Here is a 27,715-nt window from a genome sequence, read left to right on the forward strand (position 1 = left end):
CGATAAAGTAACCCGCTCGATCACTCCTCACCATCCGATCATCTCCGAAAGGATCCGACGGTCTTTGCTTTCATCGCGCCGACAATGTGATCGAATGATAACATGCGATGAGAGTGGTTTTTCTCTCTCATCCGCTACTATGTGTCAATCACTGAATGGAATCACACGACTCTGGGATTTTACTGCTTAACGCCTGAAATTGGTGCAATGAATACCATTACTGCCCAACCAAAGTACTCGTGCCCATTAAACGACCGCGCAGCTCCATAGCCTGATGACCGTCTGATCTGTCCGCTGAAGATCGAACGACCCCAACTTACCCTGCTCTCACCACAACTGATAGCCTCCGTCGAGCCATCTCCACCATCCATTTCCTTGATCCGATGGCCATTCTTCCTGCTCATCCAAATCGTCCACTCGCCCATGCATTCCACATCCTCTAACCATTCTGTTTGCCCGAAGAAGGAGATAACCAGTTTTCTAGCATCAATCACAGTCAGACTCCCAACCACCATATTTAACAAAAAGCATGGCCAGGGGAGAAAAGGACAAGCACGACCCTGTAACTAAATTTATCAGTCATGGACTCCACTGGTACGAGCACTCCAACTGCCTAAGAGGACAGCACAACACCTGAATAGATCATATTCACCCACTGAAGCAAGCCACCTTGTTCAGAGACTCCATCAGGTGGTTAAATGCACTTGGTGGTCAATTATGACCCCTCCATACCTAAATGGCCAAGTGCCCTTGTAATGTAAATATATAAATACCCAGAAACAAGATGTAATCAAGGTTGGCATTTGATGTAAGGTTCAACTTCTGGAGACTGTAGATACTTTGTCACTTGCAACATCTCGTCTTCATTTTTAACTAATACAAGCTTCTTTTGTTGTTAACTACTCACTTTCCATTCTCTTCTACTCCAAGCTTGTGCCTGATATGTTGCGTTCTTGATCTCTTGATGTTTAGCACTAGATAACTGTCATCTTATCTCTGTGTTAGAATCTTGTATGTATCATTGAATAGGTTTCCCAGGTTTATTTCTATGTAATGCAGGAGAGCTATCATCCTGTCCTTGCATTAGTAGATTAGATTTACAGGTTTCTTTACTAGTTGCAACTGGCCATCACATGGTCTTGTGCATCTGCTGGTGTGGTTAGTATTCTCCATATTCACACAATATCTAAACTGTGAGCATTTGGTAGTCTAAAGCCTTGTAGTCTGAGGGTGTTCACGCATGTCTAGAGTGAAACAATGTAGAAGTGGTTATCTGGCTTGAACCAAACCATCATTCCTTCCATTAAACCTACAATAATAGTTGAATTTATATGTTACCAGGCATCTCCGAGCTACAACCAAAGGAGAGTTTCTTGGAATCCTAACACATACTATACGATCCTAGTGGAAATACATTCAAATGTGTTGCTATAGGCATACCATTTAACTCAAATGTGCAAACTCTTACCCAATGGTGAACTCACTTCTTTGTACCTATAGCCAACTATAACAACCAAGATTTTTCATGCACTTCTTTTCTCAAACCATGCTTATCCACCAGGTCAGGATAACTATAGTTAGATCCAGGAACAATTAAAATAGAAACAACTTGACCACAAAGCTTACCGTCCATCTCAATGATCGATGCTTGATGATCTGCCTATCTGTTGTCCATAACTGCATAGATCTGAGGAATTCAATGACCAACATCACCAACTGTATGCGCCTCCCAAGCACTATAGATCTGGGGTCTACCACCACTCTGATACTGCGGACAATCCCTCTTATGATGATCCTTACCACATATCCAACACTGCAATGGTTCCCTACCACCACCTCTAGCCTACTGCTCTCGATGTCCCTTCTCAGTTGTATTGAACCTCTTGTAAGGAACTACATTTTCTTTCTCACTTGCACCTTGCGGCCTTCCTCTCTTTGGTGGCCATTTTCCTTTAGCTTTGTCATTTCTTTTCAAGTCATGTTTAGGCTCAAATTTGCACTTCGACTCCTCATAAAAGTGTTTCAAGTTTCGGATGGCCTCCTCCGACAATCTAGGCTCATCAAAATCAATCCCGTCTCTGTACACTACTGGAAGTCCACTGATGAATCTCTAAACCTTGGCCTTCTCCTCCTTGAGGTAAGGCACATATCTCAACAACTCCAAAAATCTGCTAAAATACTCCTCATATGTCATAGAACCCATCTGCAACTCATAAAACGCCTTAGCTCTATCATCATAGTACCTCTCTGACAAGTACTTCTTCTTGAAGAACCTCTCAAAGGCATGCCAAGTCAAATCCTCCTCATGTATACCTTTGAAATTCTTCACGTCTTCCCACCAAATATCACTTTACCTTTGAGACTAAAAGTGGCGATCTTTTCTTTCATGTTTTCTGAATAATCGTGCAATTGGAATAATTTCTTTATACCAAGAAACCGTGCCTCTACATCCTAGGATTTCTTCATCTCTCCATCAAAGGTAGGTGGATTTGATTTCTTAAACTCATCTAGAAAGTATCCCCTATCACTCCTCTGGGAAGGATGATAATGATGGTAATCATGATGTCTGTCAGAACCAAAACTGAATAATACCCGTGTCTATCACCTCTCCTATCCAAAGTGTCCAACAACCTACCATCTCTCACCGTTTTAGATCTATCTGACTTGCGTCTACCAAGAGACCTACTACCATATGCCCCATTAGTTTTGTCCTCCTATCCATGGCTAATCTAAAGTGGCCCTTGTTGCTGCAATTCTGATAAACTCTAAAGAAGTATTGCATTAACCTTTACTTCTTTCTCTTGTGTCTGCATTATTTTTTCATTGTTTGTTTTGCAACTCCTTATTTCTTCCTTCAGGTTTTACAATGTGTCTACCAAGTTAGAAGAGTGCCCCACACCGTGCTACCCATATGATTCATAGGGAGATTTTATGTAGTCTACCACCTTGCTATCCATTTGATCTCTTTCTTGCAAGGCATATTATTCAGCAAAACTAAATCACAATAAACCAACGTACCTTAGCATAATTCGAGGAGGATACCTTTTCTATAAAATCATCAAATCAATGTGATACATTTATAACATAAACATAATAACATATAGACATCTATTAAATAAGTGCATCAATGCATAAGCATCACTCTAATTAGGGTCCATTTATGAATGCAAGGTCATATCAACAATGCATGCTATGACCTCATGTATGACAACAACCATTACTCCAATGTACACATTGCCACATGGAACTATTAACATGCATAAGAAATTCCTAATCAACTACACATACGCATGAATGCATGTAGTTGAGCATAAGAGATTGATTATTTTAACCAACCTACAAGACAAATACATGTAATCAAACAATCAAGAATGCAACCTAACATACAAGGATGTAATCAAGTTGCATATAATCATGTAACTAGTCATATACTTCTAACCATGCATTCCACAAAATAAACATCAAGTTCCTCATGAAAACCTTACTACAATCATGATCAATCATTATGCAATGCAACAAGCACATGGAATGCAAGTGTAAGAGACACACATGCATCTAACATGCATTCATGACCAAGCACCTTCACCCAAGGAGAGCACATCCACGCTCTGATACCAATATGTAACACCCCTCCTCCAAGGTTTATCCAAGCAACCATCCATATGGGGTAAACATGTGACAAGAGAGGCCACTATAAAGTATTCAACCTCCTTGATGACCTTAAGGAAATGGAATCGATGGAACACATCAACCAAACCCATCCACATCAACAACAACATCCACAGGAGACATGTCAGCCACTCAAGCATCCTGTGCCTAATTCCCACTGATGTTTTAAGCCTTTTAACCCCAGTTCATTCTCATGCTATAGGTATGACATCACCGAGAACCAAAATTTTCTCTCACAAACCTATGTTCCAAAATCCATGGACTCTTTTCAGCAAACTTGTTCTAGCGTCCTCAAGATTTGAGCCACTTTTCTAGCCCATAATCCCGACCTTTGCCCAAAACTTGTTATAACATCCATAATCCATCAAAGTCATGAGGACGGTACTAATAAATCAAAATCAACCTTAGGATTAGGCCTCAACATCCCCAATCGGCACTAACATTCTGTCAAACACTTGGAATCAATGCAACCTACAGTTCTATGATACAAGACGAGTATGAATGACTGGAAGCACTTATGAAATATAACCAGAAGGATCACCACCTTCTCCATTGAACTGTTACAACATCAATTAGGTCTTGCATCCATCAATTTAGTAATTACAAGTAAATACATGAAATAAAAATGACATGAACCAGTCATATAACCATGGTTATAACTAGCATAAAACCATATAAATATTAGAGATATGAAAACCATTAAATCCACATATGAACAAGTGCAAAAGTAAGAGAACTTATCTTTTATTAATCATAGGAAAATCCGACCAGGTTCAAGACTTCCACGTACCACCCAACCGTAGACATGGCTTAACCAAAACTCTCTTTCATCCTATCACCCTTGTGCCATATTCTAAGCATGAATGTGGGATCTCATAGAACAACCAATCCAATAAAAACCAAGGGAATCTAGAGGTTAAACCACCTCCACCCTCATCAAATCGTGATCACACCAAAATCAGTCCTCTGATCACAACCGAACCAAACTTGAAATTCCATCCGAAATCCATCACTATCCTTGGGGACTTTTTCGTCTCCTTGTCTCTCCAGCATTATGGCAATCTAATCTTGGATCACTATGCCCTAAACCAAGACCAATCTTTCAGTATTTACCGCAATCCAAACCCATATCAGTAGGTCCTAAATCGAGACTTATCCCTCAGGCTTTACCATGTATCCCACCAAAACCGGTCAAGGGATTCCTAGGCCTTTGCGAACGAAATTTGAGACCACACCCACCTTGGATTCTGAAATCCATCCGACAAACCAAAGCTCAAAAACTGAATTAGACATCCCAACACCATATAATCTCGAAAAAGGCAAGTCTAGGCTAAAAGCCACTATCATAACCTAGAAAAACCATACCATAGATAGCAAGAGAACCATACACCAACATGCAAAGCCATGCATGTCCAAACGAGCTAGAAAAACACACATGGAAAAGGTTAGCTGCAAATATTCCTATTGAAGCTACTGATGAGCCTCTAAATTAGACATAAATTAAGGCCCATTTGGCCATTCTTCAGCACATTAAACCTCTCTTTTTGCATTATACAACGTGTTTTTAACTTTAATATGTTCATTAGGAAGGTTTATGGATAATTGCATATTTGTGCCTAACATTATTTATTTTTGTAGAATTTTGTGAGAACATTGGGAAGATTATGAAGATTTAGAGGAGGAGATGATTTAGGGACTTGCTGCCTACCACAGGAGGATCAATATTGGATAATAAATAAACAATATATTCTAAAATTATTACACAAATTTTGGAGCTCCAATGATTGAGAAAATCTAGGAATGTGTTCCTTATCATTTAATGCATATTCCTAGTGTTGGGAACCAGATCCATTATTTGAGGGATTTTGGAGGGGAAATATTCCTCCTTTCATGGGGAACTCTTCCTAAACATTTTTTATAAGTACCAATTCAATTTTTCCTCTAGGGGTTGGTTTTTCTTAGTCTTCTTATGGAGAACACTTGTATTTTTGCAACTCCACTTTCATTTGTTGCTAGGATGTAATTGTATTGATGGAAATAATGAAGATTGGTACCATTTTCACGTTCTAAATTTTGGTATCCTTCATATGACTCTGATTTTCCTTAGGCTTGGACATCTGACAATCCTCAGAGCCCTTTTGTATAATTTACTTCTCTTCTTTTCGCTTTTTATTCACATGCATCTCTTGTTCTTGCTTTTTCCTATTTGTGCATTTAATATTAATTGTTTCTTGTTGTAGGATTGGGTTAAATGGTTGAATTAAGTTCTTTTTTAGGATCACGTGTATCATTTCATATTTGGAACAACTTTGGAAGGTCATATTAATCATTGAGCTACTTGGATTAGTTTGTTTATTCCAAAATCTAAGTTTTTGGAAGTCCCTTGTGGAAAATAGTAGTAATTTTCTGCTATTTTTTAGAGCATGCTAATGAGATTCAATTGAGTTGATTCCATTTGAATTAGATCATAAAAATATTCAAGTTAATAAAAAATTTACCCCATTTCATTTTCACTTGATTAGGTTAGGAATTTGATAGATTAACTAGCTCACTAGTTTTCGAATCTTCAGATTTTAGACTAGTAATTTTCTGTTATTTTTTAGCATTTTTTAGTAGCAGTATTTTTTAGTGATTCCACTTGGAAGGGATACCTAAGATATGCTATTCAATATAAAAAAATTGTCCCATCCAATTTGGATTTGGCTTACTTTTTCATTCGATCAATTATATCTTCCTGTAGCAAATCCCGTAACTTCCTGTACCACTCTTCCAGCATGTATATACTTGCCCAAATTTTCTCAAAAAATATTGTTTTTTGTCCCTTAGGGTTGAATCATAACCCCTAGGCTCTAAATCCATGATTATGAAAGACTAAATACGACTTAGGACTTGCCTTTTTACCCTTGAAAAACATCTCAACAATTTGGGTTAATGGACAGATTTATGAATTGGATAATACAATAATGATTTTCTTGATTGTCACATCCAATGAACTCTAAAAATCGATCTAAAATATTTGAAATGCAATGATTTATATTTAGCTCATTGTCTTTAATTTATGCAATTAGAATAATTTTTCTTTCATGGAATAGGTTAAGGTTTCCATTTCGAGCATTTCCATTACTGCAGTTAATTTAGGATTTGATTTCATTACATTCACTCCATTACGTCATGACAGTGAAATAAGGATGCATTATATGTTGCACATATAGTGTTGATGCCTCTTAAGTTTGTATGAACCCTAGGTTGATAATTAAAGGTGGTAGCCTTTGGACTTTCAACATTCCTATTACAATACTGAGGCTCATCACTTTTTGGCATTGTTTTCGAGGAGGTGTAAAAGTATGCATTGTTTTCTTCCCTTGTTGATTCATTTCCTTTTAATTTCTACAAAAACAAAAAATTGCATTAGGCATATTTCATTTCAAGGATAGAAAATTGCATTGCATTAGCATTCTTATTCAAAAAATAATCTCCAACACCAAACCCCTGCCCCCCCCCCCCCCCATTTGATCACGTGGTGCAGTAAGAGCCACATCACCATTCATTTTTGCACATAGAAGAAGAAGAGGTGATAGAGGAGGTAAGAGAAATGGATGGAGATGATGACAATGAGGAAGATCCTCTTGGATTTTCCATTCAAGATACTAATGTTAGTGTGCACATGAAGAACATCCCTCCATCTTTTCTTCCAAAATTCCATGGTATGAGGTTAGAGGATCTGGAAAACTCTCTCTTTAAACTTGAAATTGTTTGTAGATCTTATGGTTACATATTAAACACTCAAAAATTGAGATTGTTTCTAGAAACATTGAAAGATAGATCTCTTAAATGGTTCATGAGTTTAGGGACTAATTCAATAAGATCATGGAATGATATGAAAAATATATTTCTAGAAAAATATAAAGATCTTGATCTTAAGGAAGAAATCTTTAGAATGAATCAAAAAGAAAATGATCACCTTGAGGATCTAATAGAGAGATTCATGTATAATGTTAAGAGGGAAAAATTACATCATTTAGGATATGGCACACTAAAAACCCTCATACTTAGAACAATTAGTAATGATTGGATTGATATTCTTGATCTCATGAGTAGAGATGATGTATACCAATTATCATTTGAAGAAGTCTGTGAAACATGCAAACACATATCAAGAGGAAGGCAAAGAGTAAGTAAATCAGCATCAAGATCAGTAAGTCAAGCTAAACTTGGAAATTTATTTGATGACTTTAAAACAGGAATATTAGCAATCTTAGCGAACAAGTAGAAATGTTAAGAATGAAAGATGAGGAAAAAGAAGATGTTGATATTTTTGTTGTCCATGTAGAATCACATTCTATTAAATATTTCCCATCATTACCAAGGTTGAAGGAAGTTTACCAAGAGGACAATGGAGCAAGTCAATCACCAAAGAAACTATGTTTTGTAGCTCCAAGAGGACCATGGAAGCCTAGTCAACCTCGTATGATGAAAGAGACTAACTCACAATTTAAAGGTTATGCACATCCATCTCAAAGTAATTGGAACACACCCTTTCCTTGGAATCTTTGGCCATATCAACCCCAAAGCCAATCTTGGCAACTAAGTTGGCAAGAACCTTATCAGAGAAATCCACAATATCCTCAATACCCTCCATATCCAACTACATGTTATCCCTATCATCCACCTCCACCACAACTGCAACCTCAACCACATCCATCTCAAAGATCCACTCCCACTCAACTCCCTATACTACCATTTCCAAACCCACACAAGGAGGTAGCTCAGCCCACTTACAATTTTGAGGCACAACACTTCCAAACATATCCTCTTGATCTAAATGGTATTAATATTTTTTTTTTTTCTGGATAAAGACTATTCTATTAAAAAGATAAAAATATTTACAGAGAGGATTAAACCTCTGAGGGGGTCGTAGCCTGCCCATCGCCAAAAAGACTTTTGCAGATAGCAAGCTTCATTCCTTTTACAAAATTGAGAGTTTTAGAAGCGAGAATTGTAGTGAGCTTGAGAGACAAAAAACTAGACTGTCCTATAGGTGATCTATGCTTCAGAGGTAGCTGATCACTTACAAAAATACTATCCTTTAAAACTGCTATTACAAAAAGATCCAAAACCAGACTTTTGACCTGAAGACTGTAGTATTTCATGCTGATATCAAAAGAAGCCGGAGACATGCACAGAAAGAACCATGGAAACATAACACGAGTACCAGAAATCAGAAGAGGGATTGTTGTCATGGCATTTGAGCCAGAAGTCTTTAAACCTGCGGAGGAGAGCCTGTCGCGTCCACGTTTGCCTGGTTGGGGGAGCCAATCCAGGTCACCATTTCATTGTCTTCAGCTCCCATCATACTGCCTTCTGGAGGAATAACAAGATTCAGAACGCTTCCAGAAAGGCGCGCTGGTTCACAAGCAAGAATTTGCTCTTGAGGTGAAGCTGGCTGGGGTTGAGGGTCTTCCTGAAGGCCATCCTCGTGCTGCATGGAAGTGTCATTGAGGACTACTCCAGCCATGTCACCCTGAAAGTCGCTCGTATCCTGAGACTGAGACTGAGCCCTGGAGGTGTCATCCGAGCTCATAAGCTCATCTTCCTCCTCCGAGAAGATAACAGTGATAGTGGCTGAGATTAGAGGCTTATTGAGCCTACTTCTGAACTTGAACCGGGTAGTTTGAAAGGAACTATTCAGAGAGGGCCGAGAATGATCAGAGGGCGGAGAGGATGGAGAGGCAGAGGCTAAAGGAGTGATGCTTTGAGGGGCAGAGCCACCACGACCCCGAGAAACTCCACGAGAACCAGAATTGCTTCCACGCCGAGGGACGCCGCGTCGACGAGCCATTGCAGGGTGCGCAGGCAGCTTGGGTAAATAGGAAGACCGAAGCTGGGGGGAAGGCGACCAGACACAGGCGGAATGAACCCAGTTAATGGACCAGACACCTGCGTGATAAACCAAATTACTAGACTTGCCACAGGTGGAATAGACCAGGTTAAGAAACCAGGCACAGGCAGAATAAACCCAGTGAGTAGACCAGACACAGGCGGAATAAACCAAATCAATAGACCAGACACAGGCAGAATAAACCAGGTTAAGAAACCAGAGGGGCTTCCATACACCCTGAGCCGCACAGGGGTGCGGAAAGCATAACGAGCAGAGGAAAACCGGATTGCAGATGTCCGCTGCAAACATCAGAGAGCACGCCATGATTAAATCACTTGTCTGAAGATCTCGAATCGAATGAACCATAAATGCTGTGACCAGAGCCTTAATTTCACATTCTGTAAACTGCTGGATCCGTCCAAGTGTGTGGACAGCTGCCGCTTTCGCATGCATTGTGTTTAACACGCAGTAATTACACCCGCATCCGGGGGTGTATCTTCCTTCGGATACATGTCATTTTTTACAATGGTATGAAAGTCGGAGAGTTGGTTCTCTGAGGCTATGCTGGAGAGAGGGCCTTCGAAGAAATCCATTTCGGTGTCCACTCCTAAATTAGCAAGAAAGTCTGCCAACTTGTTCCCTTCCCGTCTGATGTGTTTGAAGGAGATTGCTTGGTGATGAGAAAGCCATTGGTTTAGAAGCTCAAGTCTTGGAGCCATTCTCCAGCTGCTGCTGACTTTATGAATGGGGGATCCTTGCATAAGTTTTGAGGCCATATCGATGATAATTTGTGAGTCCCCTTCAACAATTAGAGGAAAGAAACCTCTGTCTTGCGCAAGATTAAGCCCTCTCCATAATCCTTCCAATTCCGCTGCATTGTTGGTGTTCCAGCCTTTTGAGCCAAAAAATGTTAGAAGGGGAGTGCCCTGATGATTTCTGAAGGCTCCGCTTTCCCAGGATTACCCCTCGAAGCTCCGTCAAAGTTAAGTTGAAACACGTTTATTGGCGGCGGAGTCCAACTTGCTGGAGGATTATGATACCTTGTGGAATTGTTATTAGAAGAGAGCGGATGATCTAAGTGAATCTTCCAGTTGTCCCAGATAGTTTGTTCTTGCGGGATTGATGGGAAATCTTCTTGGGACCAGGCTTTAATAGACAGGGTTTCTTTAATATTTTGGTGTAATCCAGTCCATATCTGCTCAATAGACAGTGATTGATCTTTGAAGATTCTTCTGTTTCTCTCTTTCCATATATTCCACATTAGTAAACCAGGAATAAGCTGCCACAGTGTGTTTAAGAGTCTGCTTTGATATGGCTCTTGGCTCCAAGTGCGAAGAGTGCCTTTAATGTCCCCATGCACTCTGCCTTCCTTTTGACAGCGGAATGTAACCTTTTCCCACAATTTCCTTCCTAGCTGACAGGTTTGCATTAGATGTAATGTTGATTCCTCTTCCTGTTTGCAGTTAGGACATATGGAGGGCCCAGAGAAATTCCTTTTCCTGAGGTTGTCCCATGTGAGAATCTTGTTATGAGACAGAAGCCACAGAAAAGTAGACACCTTCGGCCAGATAGATGAATTCCAAATCTTATCCCATAAATTATCTCTGATTATCCTGTCTTTGATAATGACTTTGTATGCTTCTCTGGTGGTGAAAGTGCCCTTCTCCTCGTATCCCCACCTGAGAATATCCATTCCTGCCGATAATAGGATTTTTCGTTTTTGAAGTTCTGAGGAAAGAGAGAGTTGAATTTGCTCCGTGCTGTGCGGTATTATTTGACTAGCTTCTTTCCACTTTCTGTATTCTTGTGTGGAGAGTGAGTCCCAAAATTGACTCACCTTATCGTACTGATTTATATCTTGTTCTGGAAGGTTGGAGAGAGTGTCTCTGAGATTTGGAAGCTGCTGCCATGAGTCTTCCCAAAAACGTGTTGTGTTGCCATCCTTCACATCCCAGAAGCTATGCTTTTGTATTAGATTTCGGTGTTGAATGGCTGAGTTCCAGATGACTGAACCTTTACTTACTTCTGACATTCTAATTCTATCCTCTATGGGTGTATTTCTCGCATATTTCGCTGTCCATAGGGAGGCCCAAGGAGTGCTGGGATTTGAGAGCCATCTCCACCAAATTTTGGCACCCATTACCATATTGTTGTGTTCTGGGTCTCTTAGCCCAATACCTCCAGCTTTCTTTGGGAGACAGACATTCTCCCATTTGACCAGAGCCCACTTTCGATTTGGACCTGAATTACCCCATAAGAAGTTGCGCTGAAGCTGCTTTATTTCTTTAAGAACCCACTTAGGTGCAGCTAGAATAGAAAAAAGGTAAAGAGGCATGGAATGAAGAACAGCTTTAATGAGCACCAACCTGCTGGCCATATTAAGAGCTCTGTGGGTCCATAGGAATAGTCTAGCTTCAAGCTTTTCTAAAAGGTCTTTCCATGAGGAATGCTTGAGAGCAGAGGCAATTAAGGGAGCGCCCAGATACTTAGAAGGAAGGGATGCAATGGTGAAGCCTAGAATGCGGGCAATGGCTCTTTGGGTGAGAGGAGGGGTATTAAAGAAGAATATCTGAGACTTGACTTTGTTAATGAGGGCTCCTGAAGCATCAGAGAAGTTTGAAAGAATGGATTTGAAGGTACGAGCTTCTTGAACAGAAGGATGACCAAAAAGCATATTATCATCCACGAATTGCTGGTGAGAATAGGAGGGAGCATGGTGAAAAGAGAGACCTTTGAGGCTTTGAGAGAGGAGAGCCGATTTGATGTTGCGTCCTAGTCCTTCAGCTAAGATGACAAACAGAAAAGGCGAGAGCGGGTCTCCCTGTCTGATACCCCTAGAGGGACGGAATGTGGGTGACGGGATGCCATTGATGAGAATAGAGAAGAACGAGGAGGATAAAAGATTACTGACCCATCTAACCCAGGAAGGGGCAAAACCAAAGGCATTAAGGATTTTTTGAATATATGTCCAACTTAGACTATCAAAAGCCTTGTTGGAAATAATACTGAGAGGGGGGGTGAATCAGTATTATCAGATCAATCAAACTTTTCAATGCTCAGAAACATATACGCTACTTCAGTTAAGTGAACCAGCGTGTACACGCTACTGTGACTAAGTAAAACAACGTATAAGAAGAAAACTCACAATTTAGTTAGCTTATTCTTCAGTTAAGTGCATCAGGACATTATTCACCACATTAACAGTAAACATGTGCAGTATAACAGAACATATCAAAAGCCACACACATGAACACCAAGATATAAGGTGGAAACCCAATGTGGGTGAAAACCACCTGCTGCAAGTTGTCTCTATCTTTCTTTAATATGAAACTTCAGTTTACAATATTTTGTACTGGTGCAGCCTTATACCAGTACGCAGGCTACAACCTGCAGAAGGCTACAACCTTCTCTCGTTCTCCAAACTTCTTTGGAAGGGAGCTCCAACCCCCTTTGCTCTTGTACTAGCCAAGATACTAGTACGTAGGTGCTGACCTACAATCTTCTTTCTTTCAGGTATCACTTTTCATACATTTTCAGACTTGGATATTCTTGAAGCACAACATTACAATCTGAAGACCACAATTCATTCAATTTCCACAACAGATCATTGAAGCATAAAACAACCAAACTCTGAATCACTGAACCACTGAACCCTGTCAATCACCAGTTACCAGAACACAGAGCAGACTACAGAACTCTGCAATAACAGTCAGACCCCACTGTAAACCCAAAATCAAGCTTCAAAAGATATACGCTACTTCAATGAGCAAAACCCGCGTATACACGCGCTTTTACCGAAGCCAACCTGCGTACAGATCTAAAAATAAACTTTCTCAATTTGCAGCTGTACCAGACATTAGTTAGACCCAGAACATAGCATTGCGACAATATGCAGATCTAGAAATACGCATAATCAACCATATCATGATAGTGCATTTCAAACCATTAGATCCCGATCTATCCTTAGATCTAGTCTTCCATCAACCGATGTGATCTCTCCTTGGCTTAGATCAAGCAACCCAGAACCTGCATATCAGATCTCTTTCTCTCTTAGATATTCAAGCCTTGTCGAAAGATGATCTTGCCTAATGATCTTCTTCTCCTTATATAGTCTTAGGCCTAGCTCAATACCAAGAGCCAAAACCATAGTAACACAATACCATCAACTTCAAAACTAGGGATCGACACGCCCGTCGAGACACAATGGTCCGAAATCATAGGCACAACTTCCAAGGACTAACCACCATGGACCAAAGATACTTTTCCACATACACGCGCTTTTTCTGAATCCAACTAGCGTGTACACGCGACTTGGGCTTAACGAACATGCGTATATGAACTTCCTTGGCATGCTGGATCTGTCTTCTGATTAAGTTGCCATCACCTGTACCAACCTCTGAGCACCTGTACCATCCTCTGAGTGAGTTGCCATCAAGGACAACACTTGAATCATAATGCCAACAATCTCCCCCTTTGGACTTGATGGCAACCACCACACCAAGTCACTCTCCCCCTTTGACATCAAGGGCAAAGGGCTGTGCTCCCCCTTACAGTAGGCCAGATCTGCAAAGGATGTTCTTCAACAAGAACCAAGACTTATACACCATAAGGGACCTTCCTATCACCAAAAGACTCAATACATACATCCATACTCCCTACCAAGAGGGGACATATCAGAAACAACCAATTATATTACAGCATTCATCCCAGGCATAGTGGGGAAACCAACATAGGCCGTTACATGACCTTGACACCATAAAAGAGATATGACAAGAGAGATACATGACATAGAGACAACAGATCTAGACCAAGACTTAGGAAAGGCACCAGCAGCATCTGATAAACATCTTGTTAGATCAGCAACCAGGATTTCTTTCTGAGCTCCTTCTCCTGAAACCAACAACCAAAACATCTGAATGCCAACAATGCTTTATGAGACTTTTAAGCTGCTCCCCCTGAACCTGTGCCTGTTGCACCCCCTGAAACTGTGCCTGAAGAATTCTGACATTCCCATTGCTGTTCAGAACTCCAGAGTTTTCCCTTGCTGTTCAGAACTTCATATACGCGATTTCTCCTGTATAAAACAGCGTATGTACGCGGATATACTTTCTGCAACAAGCGTCCAACATACACGCGACTTACCCAGCATGAATCCGCGTATATACGCGCATATCCCTTCCGTAACCTGCGTATACCAACTTTCTGTAGAACAAACAAACTTCAACAACAGGATGAAGCATCAACTACTCCCAGCTTTTGTCTGAGATATTCAAAAGTTTCCCTGGGCAGTGGTTTTGTGAGAATATCAGCAACTTGCTCCTTAGAAGGAACATACTCCAACTTGACCTTCTGCTCAAGCACTTGTTCCCGAAGAAAATGGTACTTGATTGGTATGTGCTTGGTCTTTGAGTGCATGACTGGATTCTTTGAAATGCTGATTGCACTTGTATTATCACATAAGATAGAGACAGGTGGAGTGCAAGTGATTTGAAAGTCCTGCAAGGTCTGCATCATCCAAAGAAGTTGTGTGCAACAAGATGCTGCAGCCACATATTCTGCTTCAGCTGTAGATAAGGCAATCGAACTTTGTTTCTTGCTGAACCAAGATACTAATCTGGAACCCATGAAGAAAGCACCTCCACTTGTGCTTTTCCTATCATCCACACTTCCAGCCCAATCTGCATCTGTGTAAGCATGAAGAGTGAGATCTGTATTTCTAGGATACCATAAGCCATAGTTTTGGGTCCCTTGAAGATATTTGAAGATTCTTTTGACTGCCTGAAGATGAGTTTCCTTTGGGTTGGCTTGAAATCTTCCAACCATTCCTACTGCATGTGTAATATCTGGTCGAGTACCTGTCAAATAAAGCAAACTCCCAATCATGGATCTATAAGTGGGTTGGTGAACTGCTGCTGATTCATCATTTGCACTGAGGCTGCATCCTGTAACCATGGGTGTACATACTGGCTTTGACTCTTCCATGCCATACTTCTTCAAGATCTGCTTGAGGTATTTGGTTTGAGACAAGAAGATACCTCCTTCATTTTGTTGGATTTGCAATCCAAGAAAATATGTCAATTCTCCAAGAAGTGACATTTCGAATTCTTTCTGCATAACCAAGGCAAAGTTTTGACTCATAGTCTCTTCATTGCTGCCAAAAATAATATCATCTACATAAACAACAAGAATTAGCAATTTGTTATTTTCAACTTTTATATAGAGATTGCTATCTGCTGATCCTTTTGAAAAGCCTTGTTGGTGAAGATATTTGTCCAACCGATAGTACCAAGCCCTTGGAGCTTGTTTGAGCCCATAGAGTGCCTTTTTCAATCTGCATACAAGGTTTGGATCATTCCCAAGAATGAAACCATCTGGCTGCTCAATATATACTTCTTCTTCTAAGTCTCCATTCAGGAAGGCTGATTTCACGTCCATTTGAAATACCTTGAAGTTTTGAAAGCTTGAGAGAGCAAGGAACATTCGGATGGCCTCTAGTCTTGCCACAGGAGCAAAGGTCTCTTCAAAATCTATTCCTTCTTGCTGTGCATACCCTTTACAAACAAGTCTGGCCTTGTTTCTAATTACTTCTCCATTTTCATTTAATTTATTCTTGAAGACCCATTTTGTTCCTATTACATTCTTATCTTTTGGTCTAGGAACTAATTCCCAAGTGTTGTTCTTTTCGATTTGCTCAAGTTCTTCATCCATTGCTTTGACCCAACATTCATCTTTGCATGCCTCTTTCACATTTTGTGGTTCAATGGAGGAGAGTAGTGCCAAGTAGCTTGAAGCTTCTGCAAGTGTCCTTCTTGTTTGTACTCCTGCTTCTTTCTGCCCCACAATCTGAGTTTCTGGATGATTCTTTTGGACATATCTGGATGGAGTCTTCTCTTCTATTCTTGTCTGCTCCTCTGGTTCTTCTTGAGATTCTTCTTCTTCTTGAGGTTCTTCTTCTTCATCATTTCGCCTTTGAGAGTAACCTTCATCTTCTTCAATGTCTTCATGATGAACTTGCCTAGGAATATATCCCTTCTCATCAACCACTATATCAATACTGTCAACAATTCTGCCAAGTCTTTTATTGTAGCACTTGTATGCTTTGCTATGTGGAGAATAACCAAGAAGAATGCCCTCATCTGCTCTAGGTTCAAGTTTGCCAAGTTGCTCATCAGTATTCTTAATATAACATTTGCTCCCAAAGATTTTGAAATGCTTCACGGAAGGAGTTTTACCACTCCAAAGCTCATGAGGTGTTTGAGTGCTGTTTACTCGGACATTTGTTTTGTTAAGAATGATAACAGCAGCATGTGCAGCTTCACCCCAGAAGGTTGCAGGAGTACCTGATTCATCGAGCATAGCACGAGCCATTTGTTGGATAGTTCTGTTCATTCTTTCCACAACCCCATTTTGCTGAGGAGTTCTAGCTGTAGAGAATTCTCTTCTTATCCCATGTTCATCGCAGAAATCGAAAAATTCATTTGATGTGAACTCCCCACCTCTGTCAGATCTGAGGCACTTAATTTTGTGTCCTGATTCATTTTCAGCCAATGCTTTGAAGGATTTGAATTTTTCGAATGCTTCATCTTTGTGCTTCATAAGCCCTAACCAAACAAACCTTGAGAAATCATCAATGAATAATATCAGATATTCTTCTCCTCGAGGTGTCCTTTTCCTAAATGGACCACATACATCTGTATGGACTAGCTCAAGAGGCAAGCTAGCTGATCCTTCCTTCTCTGGAAAGTTAGTTCTGGTTTGCTTTCCAAACTGACAAGATTTGCATATGGTGTTGTCTGGAATTTTGATATCTGGAAGATCGCGAACTGCCTGATATTTGCATGCTTTCCTTATTTGTGAGAAGCTTAGATGTCCCAACCTTCGATGCCATAACCAGTGCTCTTCATCCTTGCTAAGATAGCATTGTTGTTGTCCTTCTTCAAATATGTACAGATTATTTGGAGTTCTTTTGCCTTTGAGAACTGTTTTACCTGTATCAAGATCACGAACAAGACATCCATTCGATCTGAAAATAACCTCGGTTTTTTGATCACACATCTGGCTGACACTTAGAAGATTATGCTTCAATCCATCAACATACAAAACATTTCCAGCCTTGACCTTTTCTTTCAAAGGAGCAATACCTTTTCCTTTTATAGTTGCAGGAGTATCATTTCCAAAAGAAACTTTCTTTCCCTTTTCTAAAGTAGAATAAGATTCAAGTTTTTCTTTATCACCTGTCATATGTTTCGAACATCCACTGTCAATGTACCATAGATTTTCCTGTCCTTCTGCATAAAAAGCTATCCCACATCTTTCTGTCTGAGGTTCCTTTATTCTCCATTTTTTGGTGCTCGTGGCTTGTTCCTTTTTCTCCTGAAACCTGCTCCTGCATTCAGATTCTTTATGACCAAAATTATTGCAAATAGAACATTCAACTTCATTTTCAAGAACCGAAAAGTTGTTATAGGTCCTCTTTGTAATCCCTGTCATACTTCTTTGTTTTTGAGCTTCCCTAGTCATGATTGTTTTATATGCAACACATTGAGCTGCTTTGTGACCAAAGTTATGGCAAGAAAAGCATTGTCCATTGAAGAAGCTTCTGCGGTTATTGAATCTACCAGCCAACTGATTGTAATTTCTATTTTCATCTATTCTTGTGCCAAACTGAGAAGATTTTACCTGTGGTTGGTTGTAGCTTTTGTTCACCCTTAAGAAGGATTGTCCCTGATAGTTTCTGTTTGTAATTCGTCCCTGCTTTACCTGATTATCTTCATTGTTCTTCTGCTCATTTCTTCTTGCTGCATCAAGATAACTTTTTGAGGTGGATGCTTGAGAGGTTTCTCCATTATAGCCCAAACCTGTCTTGTTTAGAGGAGACCGCTGCACATTGATAATCTCATCCAAAGTTTCAGATCCTTTGACAAACTTAAGATTAATAGCTTTTGTTTTCTCAATTTCTTTTCTGAGACCAACAATTTCACCTTCTAGTTTTTCAAGATGTTTTTCCTTTTCATCAATTTGAAATTGCAAAGTATCAATGATCACACTCTTTTCTTCTATGCATCTCTTGAGTCTAGTAATTTCATTATAGAGATTATCCACATCTACAGCATCCTCATAATCATCATCTTCAAATGCCATTAACAGCTTATATTTATTACCTTGTTCATCTTCATCACTGTTTGATAAGCCATCACTATCTTCATGGGTGTAGTAGCTTTTCTTATTTGCACTTTGTTTCTTGTTCCATCTAGCAGGTTCTTTTCCTTTATCCTTATAAGGACATTTTGCAGCATAATGACCTACTCTTCCACAAGCAAAGCATTTGAAAGGTAGCTTACCTCTGAACCTTCCAGCACCCCTTTGAAGATTTCTGACAAAATTTGATTCTTCCTCTTCTTCTGGAACATGGCTTGCTTCATAGTAATCTTCTTTTCCTGATGCCTTAAAAGCAGCTTCCCTTCTGTCTGATGGACCTCCCTTTCTCATTTCATAAGCAGTTAGAATTCCATGTAGCTGAGACATAGTGAGAACTTTGAGATTTTCCTTTTCTTCTATTGCAGATACTTTAGATTCAAACTTGGGGGATAATGATCTTAGAATCTTTTGAACTACTATAGTCTCTTTTATTTCTTCACCCAAATTTTTCATACAATTAACAATCTCATCTACCCGAAGAAAATAATTAGCCACACTTTCATCATTATACATCTTGAGAGTCTCATATTGAATCCTGAGAGTTTGAAGTTTAGCTTCCTTTACCTGTTCATCTCCTTCATAGCTAGTGATCATTTTGTCCCATATCTCTTTTGCTGATTTGAAGTGCATGACCTTCATGAATTCTGTTTGGGATATACTTCCTAATAGAGTACTGACTGCTTTTGCATTTGTTTCATATGTCTTTTTCTCAGCTGGATCTGTAGGAGTAGCTGAAGGAAAAGCATAGCCTGTTTCTACAATGTTCCAAACTTCTGTACCAAGAGATTGAAGATATGCAGTAACTCTTACCTTCCAATAATTGAAATTTGTTCCATCAAAAACCGGTGGCCTGATTGATGCTTCTTTCTCGTAGTTGCTCATGATGAATGATCTACCTTCAAGCGATCAAGCTTCTCTGAAGGACCTGCTCTGATACCAATTGTTGGAAATAATACTGAGAGGGGGGGTGAATCAGTATTATCAGATCAATCAAACTTTTCAATGCTCAGAAACATATACGCTACTTCAGTTAAGTGAACCAGCGTGTACACGCTACTGTGACTAAGTAAAACAGCGTATAAGAAGAAAACTCACAATTTAGTTAGCTTATTCTTCAGTTAAGTGCATCAGGACATTATTCACCACATTAACAGTAAACATGTGCAGTATAACAGAACATATCAAAAGCCACACACATGAACACCAAGATATAAGGTGGAAACCCAATGTGGGTGAAAACCACCTGCTGCAAGTTGTCTCTATCTTTCTTTAATATGAAACTTCAGTTTACAATATTTTGTACTGGTGCAGCCTTATACCAGTACGCAGGCTACAACCTGCAGAAGGCTACAACCTTCTCTCGTTCTCCAAACTTCCTTGGAAGGGAGCTCCAACCCCCTTTGCTCTTGTACTAGCCAAGATACTAGTACGTAGGTGCTGACCTACAATCTTCTTTCTTTCAGGTATCACTTTTCATACATTTTCAGACTTGGATATTCCTGAAGCACAACATTACAATCTGAAGACCACAATTCATTCAATTTCCACAACAGATCATTGAAGCATAAAACAACCAAACTCTGAATCATTGAACCACTGAACCCTGTCAATCACCAGTTACCAGAACACAGAGCAGACTACAGAACTCTGCAATAACAGTCAGACCCCACTGTAAACCCAAAATCAAGCTTCAAAAGATATACGCTACTTCAATGAGCAAAACCCGCGTATACACGCGCTTTTACCGAAGCCAACCTGCGTACAGATCTAAAAATAAACTTTCTCAATTTGCAGCTGTACCAGACATTAGTTAGACCCAGAACATAGCATTGCGACAATATGCAGATCTAGAAATACGCATAATCAACCATATCATGATAGTGCATTTCAAACCATTAGATCCCGATCTATCCTTAGATCTAGTCTTCCATCAACCGATGTGATCTCTCCTTGGCTTAGATCAAGCAACCTAGAACTTGCATATCAGATCTCTCTCTCTCTTAGATATTCAAGCCTTGTCGAAAGATAATCTTGCCTAATGATCTTCTTCTCCTTATATAGTCTTAGGCCTAGCTCAATACCAAGAGCCAAAACCATAGTAACATAATACCATCAACTTCAAAACTAGGGATCGACACGCCCGTCGAGACACAATGGTCCGAAATCATAGGCACAACTTCCAAGGACTAACCACCATGGACCAAAGATACTTTTCCACATACACGCGCTTTTTCTGAATCCAACTAGCGTGTACACGCGACTTGGGCTTAACGAACATGCGTATATGAACTTCCTTGGCATGGTGGATCTGTCTTCTGATTAAGTTGCCATCACCTGTACCAACCTCTGAGCACCTGTACCATCCTCTGAGTGAGTTGCCATCAAGGACAACACTTGAATCATAATGCCAACAAGCCTTAGATAAGTCAATTTTGAGTAACATACCTGGTTTTTTTGAATGCTTGAGGGAGTGGATTATTTCATGAGTTAAAATAATTCCATCCGTGATCTGTCGTCCTTCTACATATCCAGATTGTTCTGGAGAGATGATAAGGGGAAGCAAAGGCTTCAATCTGGAAGCTATAACCTTGGAGACAATTTTGTATATGATGTTGCATAGAGCAATCGGTCTGTATTTGTCCGGAGTATTGGATTCCTCTGCTTTGGGGATTAATGCAATAAATGTTGCATTCAGACCTGGATACATCCATCTCAAAGTACGTGATTCTTCCACGACCTGCCAGACTTCCCATTTTATTAAATCCCAGAAATGGTGAAAAAAGTTTGAGGTGAATCCATCTGGTCCCGGCACTTTCCCTGCTTTTAGCTGATGCACAGCAGTCTCAACCTCTTGAAGGCTTGTGGGCTTGAGAAGGAGAAGATTATGATCCTCAGTGATTAATTTGGGAATATGTCTGATGACTTTATCAATGGCCTCTGTTCGATCTATGTTAGGTTCTTGATTCACCTTTTTGAAGTAATTGAGGAATTCCTGTTCAATGCCTTCATGGGTTTCAATTTTACTTCCTTGTTCATTTTTGATATGGGAAATTTGATTGTTCATTCTTCTTTGCACCGTAGTTTTGTGAAAGAATTTCGTATTCTTTTCACCATCCTTCAGCCACCTAACTCTTGATTTTTGCCTCCAGAGAGTTTCCTCCTGTAAAGCTCTTTCAAGGATTTGATTTTCTATGTACTGCTCTTTCTTGGCTAGCTCTTCAGAGCGTCCTTCTGTGATGATCCTTTGCTGAATGATTTTCATTTCTTGATTGAGGGTTTCCTGAGCTTTAAAGATGTTGCCAAAAATGGATTGGTTCCAGCGTTTAATTTCCCCTTTGAGATATTTCAGCTTCTGTTGGAATATAGACATTTTGGTGCCATCCGTAGGATTGAACTTTAGCCAAGATGCTCTGACAAATTCATTAAATTCAGGATGAGATAACCAAAAAGCCTCAAACCGGAAGGGGCGCCTAATACTGCAGCCAGGTCGATTCCAATGGAGGGCTATTGGCCAATGATCAGAGCCTGAGACAGGAAGGATAGAGGCAATGAATTCTCCTCCTAAGTGAGTTGCATTATCTGATATCAGAAATCTATCAAGACGAGAGGCTATTTGCATTGGTTCTGCCCTCTTGTTGTTCCAAGTGAATAGGCCGTTATTTGAAGGGAGATCAATCAGCCAGTTGTTATGAATGAAGTCTTTTAATATGGATCCATCTCTATTGATTCTGCATCTGCCTCCCTTTTTTTCCTCCATTGTTGCTATCATATTAAAGTCACCTCCGGATATCCATAACGGGTGCATCCTCTCTGTGTTCAGCTGCGTCAAGGTGTCCAGAATTTCAACTTTGTGCAGGGTTTCCTGAGGGAAATACACATTTGTCATATGGTCGTAGATATTGGTGCCAATTATGTGAAATATAGCTTGAATGAAATTTTTATTTGCATGTATGTTGTCCAGTTGAATCACTCGCGCATCCCAGAGCACTGCAAGTCCTCCTGACGCACCCTGAGCATCAACAGCTGTTACTAACCCTCCTGGCCAGGCCTTTGCTGCTATTTTTTCCAAGACTGTCGAGTTACATTTTGTTTCTTGCAGAAAGAGAATGGTAGGTTTTTCCTCCATGAGCATGTTTTTTAGTAATCTTCCTTTTCTTGGGCTATTGAGCCCCCTAATATTCCATGAGATCAACTTCATTGAGAAGGTTTGGGGTTGGCATTGAAGTACTTGGTTAACTTGGCATATCGGCCTGATTCTACCAACACTTCTCCTATCTTGATGGTTCTTTCCAGAGTGGTTTTCCTTCCCCGTTTTTTACTGTCTTTGGTGATGAATTTCCCATCCCATTGGCTGCCAATTTGAACCCCTAATGAGTATTTTTTTTGGGCTCTATTGAGGACTTCCACTAGATTATCCACTTGTCGATCAGGTATTTTGTCGAAGTTTCCCGTTTTACAGGCTTGTTCTAGGCCTAGAATATCCAGCTCGCCAATATCTATAGATTCTGTGTCCTCCTCCATGATCTGAGGTTCTTGAAAGTTTCCATCGCTTTCCTTCTCGTCTTCTATATTGGGATTGGTACCATCTATATCCATTCCAAGGAAGCTCCAGGTTTTTGAAGCAGTTTTAAGATGATTATCCGATTTTTCTGCTACCTTTTCCCCTGTCTTCGATTGAGATCCTTTAATCTTTTCCTGACTGGTTTCTTTTTCATTGGAGGGTGTGTTATCTGGATCCTGCATGTCTTCATTGGCTAAGGCTGCAAAGCTATTGCTTGTCGAGGGTTTTGATGGGTCAGCCGGAGTAATCTTTGTAGAGGCTGCTGTTTTTTTATTTCCTCTTCTGCGATTCAGCACTTTAGTGAAACCATCCGGCGTTGGATTTTCCGAATCCATTTGAAATGAGGGCTTACTATTCAGCGGACAGTCTCTATAGAGGTGTCCTAAATCATGACATTTCCTGCACCTAAAGGGTACATGCTCATAATCAATCAACTGTATCCATTCAACATCTTCATGAAAAAGACTTACCGTATCAGGCAGAGCTTGTTTGAGGTCCATGTAGACACAGATCCGGGCGTATGAGGTGTATCTGTACGACTTTGTTTCCTCTGCTACCTTGACGAACTCGCCCAGAACATTACCAATCGCCTTGAGGGATTCCTCTTCCCAGTATTCCAATGGCAGAGAATACAGCCTGATCCACACCGGCGCGCAGCTTAAGTCTTCCTTATCTGGATTAAAACGTTCGATCCATCCTTTGAGAAACAGTCCCGCAGAGTTAAAGAAGTAAGGCCCTCCATCTAAAACTCTGTTTCTGTCTTCCAGGCAGTTGAAGACTGCAGTAAAAAACCCTTTAGGCCCTAGATGCAAAGTTATGTGTCCTTTTGGATGCCATTTGACATTAATCCAGGTTCTTAACGCTTTCTCATTTGGCCATATTCCAATGAATTTTCCAATGAGGGCATGATCTCTCATATACTGTATTCTGGCATTGATGCGATGGCTGGGTAACTCTACTTTTGGCCTATGCGTGGCGACTGGCTTGCATGTGGAAGAACTGACTTTAGGCTTGTCTTTCTGTGCTTGTTCAGTATTTGCCTGCTGGCTGCTGGCAGCGTTTCTGTCATTGTGCCCGTTTTCACTGTCTGAGTCCTCGATCCGGCTCTTCTGGTTGTCGTTTGTTGGAGGAGGCGCCCCTCCTTCCCCCTGAGGGGGGTTCATGTTTTCCGTCAGCCAAAACCCACGGATTGGAACCTAAGAATCTTCCGTGTTCTGCAGAAGACGATCGCTGTCAGGAGGGCCTGCCGTAGCAGGTATTTGCTGAAACCCTAAATCGAGTTGCAGAGCGCCTCGTCTGGTCTAAAATCCATTGTAGTTATACCCCTTCTAAATGGTATTAATATTAGATCAAGAAAGGTATTGCAAAAAAGTGATTCTATTGATGTGATTGAAGGACAACATCCAGAAGAAGAAGATTCAAATGAGGAGACCAAAGGATTAGGAGCTGAACTTGATGGAGAGAAGACATTACAATCAGAGATTAAGGGAGTTACATCAAGTTCACCATTAGATCCTCTATATGTTCAAGAGAATAATCAGCAAAAAGAAGAAAATATGAATTTCATGGAAGAAGAAGACATCCAAGATGATCCAAATTAGCAAGTGGACCAGGGGCCTCACGACTATAATGAAATATGGTTCCATAAAATCATTAAGTTGCAACAACACACTCTTCTTCAACAATTCTTAATCTCATCTCAGTCAAAGAATTCAGTCTCTTATATTCAGGTACATGTCAAAGAATATGTTTCAATCCTACACATGATCTTATCTGTCATCCAGTTATGCAAGTGGCTCCATTGGAAGTATTCCTACACATTGTATGTTGCACATAGAGTGCTAATATCTCTTAAGTTTTTACGAACCCCAGGTTGATAATTAAAGTTGGTCGCCTTGCAAGTAGCAACATTCTTGTTACAATACTAAGGCTCATCCACTGCCTGATCCTACTTTTGCTTCCTTGATCTTTTCTTTCCTTCCATTCCCTTTGCTTGCTTTTCCTTCCTTGCTCCAAAGCTAGAGAGCCCCAAGAAGACTCTAAGTGACCAAGAGTGAGAGAGAGAGAGAGAGAATAATGAGAGAGCTCCAAACTTGAACTGACATAAGGTTTGAAAAAATATTGCCCACTGATCCTCAGAAGCCCATTTATGAATGAGACCTCTAATTTCTTCATTTTCCATTATTTTCCTTCAATTTCCTCCTCACATTAAACCTATGACCTTTCACCTTACTTTTCTCATAATTTCCTTTATTTTCATAAATAAATGTGCCAAAAATGTCTTTTTTCCTTTTAATGCATTTTCCTTGGCAACCGTGGTCTTATTTTTCCTTTATTAAATTTTATTACATGAACTTTTCACCAGGGCTGTTATAGAAGGGAACTTTAGTGTAGGGAAAACAATGGCCAACTTCCATAGGTACATGTATTGGTCCAAGATACAAGAATATGTAGCTAGGTTCGATGAAATAGAATGACAGTTTGGCTAAATTGGTTGTACAATCGAAAATTATAAGAATTAACTCATTTATTTAATTAATTTTAAATTAGGCCCATGTTTCTTGGTATTGCAATGAGATATCTCCACATTGTCATAATTATGATGATATTCTTTGTATCGTAGTAAGGACGACAGTATTTGGTGATTATCACATTATAAACAAAAATCCCCTTTTTGACCGATCATTTCTATTCATTGATCTATTAATCGAACAGTCGGTCACTTTTTGACTAATCAATTTTAACTTTGTCAACTATCGTCAAAATTTGATGGTATGTAAATTTATAAATGTGTTTCTCTTAAGAGACGTTGCGACAATTTATAAGGTCTTTTTGTCGAGAAAGAAATATATTTCTTTATATATATCAATTGCATTACAAAATATAATAGATATAGTACACCACTCAATTTTATAACATAATCATCGCATAACTTTTTAGTGGGGAAAAATGTCAAAAAAAATTACTAGGGAAAAAAAATCAAGGGGATGATGTGAGATGTTATTTCCCTTATTCTAAATGTGTGGGCTTACATTGCGTAAGAGTTTTAAAAGAAACAACTAAAATACATTATAGGGAAACATGGGCACATTGAAGGGGGATTGAATGAATATCATTCCCTGGCTAGCTATATATTCATTATTTATTGTGTTTATATTAATTGCATTTGTAAAATTTTATATTGTTATAACATTTTTTATGCATACTAATTTTGTATGATGCTATGTATTTATAAAATCAAGCTACCCCCCTAGTCAGTGTTCGAATACCCCAAGTAGTATTAGAAATGATGTTGTACAAGTTGAGGAACATGGAGAAAATATTGAAGATCAAGTTAATGATCCTATGGAAGAAGTTGACAATAATAACATAGTTCAAGATGATGGGACAAATGAATTGATCCAAGACTTGTTTGCTCAACTAGTCAATGATCAGGATGAGGAAAATGATGATAACATTCTTGATGAAACTCTGTTAGAAAGGAAATAACACCACTTTACGAAGGCTGAAGACAAAATCTTCTCTCTTCTACATGATTGTTGGTGAGCTTAAAAGGGTTAACTAATAGTTTCTCAAACGCTTGTATGACATATATCCTACGGTATGTAATATGTTTTATCACATATTATACATAAAGGTTGATTTTTTCCCTTTCTTTGTGTTAATTAATGTGTAAAATAAGAATGAAATATTTAAGATTAATATTACTTACACTAACTAGTGATTTTTTATGTTATAGATTTCTAGGTGAAATTATGTTACCATCACCAAATATTTTACCTTACTGGGATTTATATGCCATTATGAAATAAATTGGAGTGGAGTATCAAGATATAGATGTATATTCTAATGATCATATTTTATATTATGGAAAAATGCATCAAAAAAAGTTTCCCATAATGTTAGAGCAGTAGATATCGAACCCAATCAAATAACAAAAAAGGTGCCTCAAAAGGTTCTTTGCCATTTTTCCAAAAATTCCACATTTGCAGTGATTGTTCATGTACAAAAGCATAGCACAGTTTATGGATTACCATGCATGAAAGAGAATTGAAGAGGGTGTTCTTCAAATGTCTACAGATGGTTATGATTTAGGGAAATTGAGGGAAAATGCTCACTTTATAAAGATGAAGCTCATAATGGTAGGATTTCATTGGCAGTTGATGGTTTTAACCCATTTGGAGATCTCAATTCTATTTACTCAATGTGGCCAATTTTTGTTATAAAAAATAACCTTCCTCCTTAGATTTCAATAAAGAGGGAGCACATAATGTTGACAATGATTGTTATAGGTATTTCTTTACAATAATTTTTCAAATGCAACATTTTCATTTCTCTTGTGTGTTTCATAATGTGTTATATTTGTTTATTTTCTTATATATATACATATCATGGTAGTAATTATGTGT

At 39.4% G+C, this 27,715-nt stretch overlaps 1 protein-coding gene across 1 annotated transcript; it reads right to left on the reverse strand.

The window, feature by feature from the left end:
- Window positions 1–10,457: 10,457 nt before the first annotated feature.
- Window positions 10,458–22,877, reverse strand: LOC149200845 (uncharacterized). Its single transcript, XM_089401097.1, has 2 exons — window positions 21,333–22,877; window positions 10,458–12,239 (listed from the first exon to the last, which is right to left on the reverse strand). Exons 1-2 carry the CDS (start codon window positions 22,875–22,877, stop codon window positions 10,458–10,460), a joined length of 3,327 nt encoding a protein of 1,108 aa, XP_089257223.1.
- Between the last annotated feature and the right edge of the window lie 4,838 nt (window positions 22,878–27,715).

Source organism: Pinus tabuliformis, chromosome 2_1, assembly GCF_031772625.1.
Source record: "Pinus tabuliformis cultivar Carrire ecotype Pingquan chromosome 2_1, CPIR1, whole genome shotgun sequence".
Classification (NCBI taxonomy): Eukaryota; Viridiplantae; Streptophyta; class Pinopsida; order Pinales; family Pinaceae; genus Pinus; species Pinus tabuliformis.

Excerpts from the sequence above, each read along its gene's own strand:
- LOC149200845 (XM_089401097.1), bottom strand. The coding sequence starts at position 22,877 with ATGCTCATGGAGGAAAAACCTACCATTCTCTTTCTGCAAGAAACAAAA. Across the intron at positions 12,240-21,332 it reads TATACAAAATTGTCTCCAAG|CAATTCGTGGATGATAATAT; the intron begins GTTATAGCTTCC and ends TATTCTCACCAG.